The sequence below is a fragment of the Thunnus thynnus genome, chromosome 15 (assembly GCF_963924715.1).
Source record: "Thunnus thynnus chromosome 15, fThuThy2.1, whole genome shotgun sequence".
NCBI lineage: Eukaryota > Metazoa > Chordata > Actinopteri > Scombriformes > Scombridae > Thunnus > Thunnus thynnus.
The window spans coordinates 832,692-839,111 of record NC_089531.1 but is presented as its reverse complement, the minus strand read 5'-3'; the positions used below and the strand labels follow the sequence as shown (position 1 = coordinate 839,111).

Below are 6,420 nucleotides of genomic sequence, written 5' to 3'. Positions count from 1 at the left end.
AGGAAACGAGAGCAGAGAGAGATGCAACAAAGGTTGTTGTTGTTTGGTTGTCATGGCGCCGCGTTTTGTTGTGTTTTATCAAAGTAAATCTGCTGGTAAAGACGGAGAGCTGCACTGAGTTCACGTGTCCTCTGAAAACAGACAGAATCATGGAGACGACGGTTCCCACCAGATAGAAAGATGGTATACAGTCAGTGTTTAATGATCATATCAGCAGATTCACTGCTGCAGAACTGTTTCAGTTTATCTCCATGGAAACGCTGGAGGTCATAACTCCCGTCTCAGAGCGCCTTGTGGCCGGCGCCCTCGCACACTTGACGTGATGACGGTGAACACGTCACAGTTCAGTCTGCGACACACAACAGAGTGAAACAGATAAAACTTCGAGCTGCTTTAAAGGTGCAGTTTGTAGAATTTAGTGTTTTAATTAGAGTATAATTGTTGTGTTTTCGTCAACATAGAATGAGTCTTTATATCTACAGAGCAGAGGAGCCGCCATGTTTGTACGGTAGCCCAGAACAGACAAACCAAACACCGACTCTAGAGAGGACCTTTCACAGCCACCGTAGCTTCTCCTACACAGGGAGGGGGGCGGGGGGGTCGTTGAACACGCTGACGGCTCCGACCGTGTCTTCGTCTCTGTCAGGGTCACCTGTACCTGCTGGTGACGGATCAGGGCTTCCTGCAGGAGGAGGGTTTGGTCTGGGAGTCTCTCCACAACGTCGAGGGAGACGGAAACTTCTGCGACTCCGACTTCAGACTGTGTCATCCTCCTCAGAGAGCTCCGCCCACCGCCAACCTGCCGCCCACCGCCCAGGAGCAGCAGAGACAGATCGACCAGGTGAGACCCGGCAGGTGTTACTGATGATCCACTGATGGTCTGTTTGTAAGGTGTAACCACTGAAATACTGTGTGTGTGTGTGTGTGTGTGTGTGTGTGTGTGTGTGTGTGTGTGTGTGTGTGTGTGTGTGTGTGTCAGGACTACCTGGTGGCGGTGTCCCTGCAGCAGCAGCAGGGCGGGGCCCCGGGGCCCCTCAGTGACCTGGAGTTGGCCCGACAGCTCCAACAGGAGGAATACCAGCAGCAGCAGCAGCAGCTCCAGCAGCAGCAGCAGCAGCAGCAGCAGGGATCACTGCAGGCAGCACAGCAGGTAACAGCTGCTCAACACGTGGTCTGTGGCCCTGCAGGGACCTCAACAGGGTCGGGGCACTAATTGACCTTCATGAAACTCGTCTGTGGGTTCGTGTGTCTGAACTCGACTAAAGATCCTCTGTGAGGGAAGACGCTCCACTCTGAGACGTCGTCTCTGTAGAGGATCAGAGTCACGTTCTCCACTCAGACTGTCCTTCACATCAGATCAATCACACTGATCGATCACTAGTTTTCTCCTGAAAAACAAGAAGTGATACATTTAATAGCTGCAGCTGATATTTAATGTGTCAAATACAGATTTAATCATCTGCTGCTGTAATATAAATATTTTACTGTGTTGATTTGAAGTTTTATCTTTATAAAGTAGGTTTACACATAATCAATAAATAGAAGATCAAAGAAACAGAACAGGTGATCATAAATAATATAAATACAATTTTACGATAAAAAAACAAGTAAAAATGAATTTTAAGTGAACTGAAAAGAGCTGAGAGTTAAAGAAACTGTTGTTATTGATCAGGCATGTGCAGATGTTACTGTATTAACATGTAACGTCATTTATACATCATATATATATATATATATATATATATATATATATATATATATATAATGTCAAAACCAGTGAAGGATGTTTGTTGTATTTCTGGCAGACAGACTGGTGACGTCTTCATATTTAGTTTATTGTCACATTTGACAAATAGAAGCATCAAATCTTCACATGAGAAGCTTGAAACAGAATTTTTGGCATTTTTGCTTAAAAAAATCAAAATCAAAATTAGGGATGGACGATATTATCGGCACGTCATCGGTATCGGCCGATAAAAGCTCTAAAATAAAAAATCGGCATCGGTGAATTCTGCCGATTACGAGAGGCCGATATGTCGCCTTCTCCTCCACCACCTGACTGTTCCCTCGATGGACTGTTTCACCCCGACGGTCCCGGTGTTTCCTCCGCAGGCTGCACTTCACTCAGCCGCCCGTATTGAAAAAATCCAACATCGTGCATCCCTAATCAAAATATTGCTGATAGTTATTGATTGATTAGTGGCTGCAGCTGTAATCAATGTTTAAACACATGGTGACAGTTTCTGTTGTGTTTCCAGGTCAGAGGTCAGGGGTCACAGCAGGGCGGAGCCAGGAGAAGAGACAAGGACTCAGACTGTGTCCTCTTATAGACTTATCATCATCATCATCATCATCATCATCCTCCTCCTCACCTGTAACACACACACACACACACACACACACACAGATGAAAGGCTGACGGTTGACCAGAAGAGGAAGTCGAGTCTCCTCAGATGAGGATGTGGTTTGTTGTACGATGTTTGTGTGGAACAGAGGAAGTTGCCCCCCCCGACCCCCCCCCCCCCCCCCCCCCCCCCCCCAACACACACACACACACACACACACACACACACACAGCCAGCTCGATGCCAAACCCCCCAGTGCTTCAGTGCTTCAGTGCTTCGTGGAACAGCTGATGAGACTCTCGTCTGTTTGTTCAGAAGGTTTCAGGTTTTGGGAAGTTTTGTAAATTTGGAGTCTGATGAAACTAACGAGTCGCCCTTTATTAAGACTTATTAATGGTTAACTGAAGCCTCACAGGTGAGTGATCAGGTTCCTGTCGTCAGGTGGAAATGTGTCTGTTACAGTCCAGTTAAGGGAAAAGTCATAATAAACCAAAGTTTATTAAAACTGAAAATGATTGAACCAGAAGTCGTCACAGCTGCAGTCTCATCATACATATTATTATTATTATTAATCATTAATCCTTCAGTATCAAATGTCTTCAGATTACATGTTTGGTATTTATTTTATCTATAAAATAAGTTTACTGTCAGATGAAGATCCAACCTGACGACCGGATATAATAAATGATCTATAACTGATTAATTAACCATTAATAAACAGCTCTTATATAAAAGGGTGAAAGTGGAAACAAGACTTGATGAAGTTCAGCTGGTGGAGAATCCGTTAATTTCATCTGTATTATTTGACCTGAATGACATGAAAAGCTTCTTTTTATTTTTTTTTCTGATGGGACCAGTTTCACCAGACGTCACCTTACTGGAATTATTTCCTTTATCCAGTAAAACTTTAACATCACCAGTAAATAAATATTCTGATTATGTGAAAAGTATCATTTATAGTAATAATTAATAATAATCATTCTGACTCCCATGTCTCGTCATCTTGACTCACGTTTTTGAATAATCGTTAATTTTGCGTCACATAGTTACCAACATGAATAATTCCTGTTTGGTGACGTCGTCTGGTGAAACTGATCTCGTTCTAATAATCAAACTGAACTTTAATAAACTTTCTTACAGTTGGTGAGTCAGAACTAAACTCCCGTCAGGTTTTAGTTTCCAGGTTTTAACTGATGCTGAAGATGAGCTCTGCTGGTGAGGGTGACGTTAATCTGCCTTTTCAAATCTTTCAAGTTTCACTTTTTACCTGTGAATTTTTACCGTCGACCAATAGGAAGCCGTCGTAGCTCATTAGCTTTGTTGCTAATATCCAGTTTGATTAAATCTCTAAACTGTTAGCAACAAAGCTAACAAGCTCGCTAAGAGACTTTTTTAATCCTGATGGGAGAAACTAACGAGGACTTTAACATCTACATCAGAACACCGACACAATATAATAAACAACATAAACAACATCAGATCAATAAACATTCTGATCTCAGAGGGGATCAATAAGACGTGATGTGTTCACTGCCAACGTTCAGTACGTTTCTGTACTCGCTCACGTGTTTGATACCTGGTCGTCATGGTGATTGTTTTGTTGTTCACTGCAGAGCTTATTTTCTTCATTTTATTCAAAACCTGAAGCAGAACTTATTTCTGTACGGAAAGCCCAGAAGCAAGCCAGGAAAAAAGAAAAATAAGAAAGTTAAAAATGATATAGATAATTAATGAATAAATCCTTGATTAAGAGATACAGAAGTAGGCAAAATGAGATAAGATTAGTCTAATTTATATTAATTATAATTAAATCATTTGACTAATTATCTCATTTTGCCTACTTTGTATCTCTTAATTTGGATTTATTATTAAATTTAGACTTTATCTCGGATCATTTTTAACTCATCATTTCATATATTTTTCTTTTTCCCGGCTTGTTTGGGCTTCCGTACATTTTTAAAACTAAATAGTGGAAACAATCTGGAGGAGGAGGAAGTTTCTGGATCGACTCACAAACACGTCGTCACTACATCCTTACGGTCAAAACACAAACGTAACTGAAATCACCGTCTGGACTAAAAACCTCGTTAACAGATTGAATGAAGTGTTCAGTTCTGGTGTTCAGACGTTCCAACAGACTCAAACAGAAAGGTCTGATTTAAAATGACTCATTTTAAGCCACATTGGGTAAAATTGTGAAAGTCTTAAACTGTGTTCTCTAATCAGATGTTGCTGACGAACATTTAGCACTTACAACTTTCCCATCATGCCTCTCTGAGTGGTCGGTGCGTTTGTTGTCGTCCGGTATTTTTAAAACAGTTTTTTTTCTTTGGTGTGTCTGCTGACAGCCGAGCTTCAGCCTGACTGTCTGACCGCTGCCATGCTCTCTGTTCGCTTTGTATTTAATTTGTCATGATGTCAAATTGTCAGTAAAAACAAAATCTGAATGAATCAGCTCCTCCTGTTGTTGTTGACTCGTTTATTTATTTTCCTTTGATGTTTGATTGGAAGTTCAACCAGAAACAGAACAATTAGATTAAATGTGACACATTTAAAATACTTATGTAAAGGAGAAGATGGATAAATGATCAACAGGCTGAGGTTGGTTGATGTCAAACGTCTCTTTAATTCAAACAGAACATTTGTTACAGACACGGAGAGTCTGCAGAGTCTCCGTCACATGAAGAAGAAAAGAAATTCACTGGTTTATATTGATGACGTAGACAAAGCTTTACAGAGCTCAGAGTTCTTCCTTCCACATGACGTCTGTATGACTTTGTCAACATATATATATAAATATATATATAACCATGCAGGGTACACAGTGTACAGATTATCAGTATCTCACAGTTTTCATATGAAAAATGTTCAATTATGACTTAAAAAATAAAAATTCTAAAAATTGAGTATATGTGCTAAAGATCAGTGGAAAAAATGAACATAATTTTGATGTTATATATATTTCATTATTTATACTTAAAAACACAATTTATGACCAAAAAAATCACAATTTTGACTCATTTTTGACTTGTTATAAATTATACTTAGTAATTCACAAATTTGACTCGAAAAGTCATTTTAACTATTTTTATTTTTTATAACTATTAGCTTTTTATAATTTTTTATGGGTGGAAACGAGTTTCCGTAGCTCTGAAAATAAACAGTGGAAATGGTTCCTGCAGTGACCGTCTGGATCCACTGAAGGTAAAAATATTCTCCTTTTGAACATTTTGTCTTTGTTGCATCAATAAAACACTTAAATTGTGTTTTTTTTATTTTCCAGGTGCTGCTAATAAACAGGAAGTAGAAGACGTTTCATCTCTAAACCAAAATCAACTTCAACAAGTAAACACAGATGAACACAGTTAAGTGTTGATTTATTATTATTATTATTGTTATAATTATTGTTATTATTATTATTTTATTTTGGTAGGATTGTAGGATATTTGCATGTTTTGAAAAGTCTTAAAAAGCACTGAATTCAGTTTCCTTAAAAAAAGATTTAGACAGTATTAAAAAGTTAATTTAAATTTAATTTTAATGTTATTTCAGTATTTCCTGCTGTAGTAACATCAGCTGTAAATACTTCCTGTATGCGGTTGTTGGGAGACGTCTACGGTGTCAGTTTTGTGTCAATTTTAGCAAAAAATTAAATGCACTTTAATATTTTTCATTGGTTAATGCATCCATCCATGTTGCTTTATTTGATGAATTATATCAAGAATTATTGTTATAAACTGCTGGGAAGCTGAAAAACTGTGATATAATATTAAATAATTGTAGGTCATATCGTCCCAACTGCTTTTACATCATTCTGTCATACTTTAGACGGTTTGATGGTGTTAAATTACTTTTCTATATGAATTCTATATCCTATATTCTATATGAAAAAGGTCTTTAAAAAGTTAAATTGAAGTTGTTGAACCTGTAGAAACTCTGTCCAGGTGTTACATGAAACTGTAGTTTCAGCAGCTTAATAATAATAATAATAATAATAATAATAATAATAATAATAACTTAAATATCATGATTCACAAACCAAAAGAGACACAATTCCAGATCAATATACGATACA

The 6,420-nt window shown here is 38.3% G+C and overlaps 1 protein-coding gene across 3 annotated transcripts in view; it reads left to right on the top strand.

The window, feature by feature from the left end:
• The window catches only part of mindy1 (MINDY lysine 48 deubiquitinase 1), a 21,709-nt gene extending 17,695 nt beyond the window's left edge, over window positions 1–4,014 (top strand). For all 3 annotated transcript variants that reach the window (XM_067612910.1, XM_067612911.1, XM_067612909.1), the window contains 3 exons: window positions 647–841; window positions 980–1,150; window positions 2,259–4,014. In XM_067612910.1, the coding sequence (XP_067469011.1) occupies window positions 647–841; window positions 980–1,150; window positions 2,259–2,330 (438 nt within the window). In that variant the 3' untranslated portion in view covers window positions 2,331–4,014. The remainder of the gene's footprint in view (window positions 1–646; window positions 842–979; window positions 1,151–2,258) is intronic.
• Window positions 4,015–6,420: the final 2,406 nt, after the last annotated feature.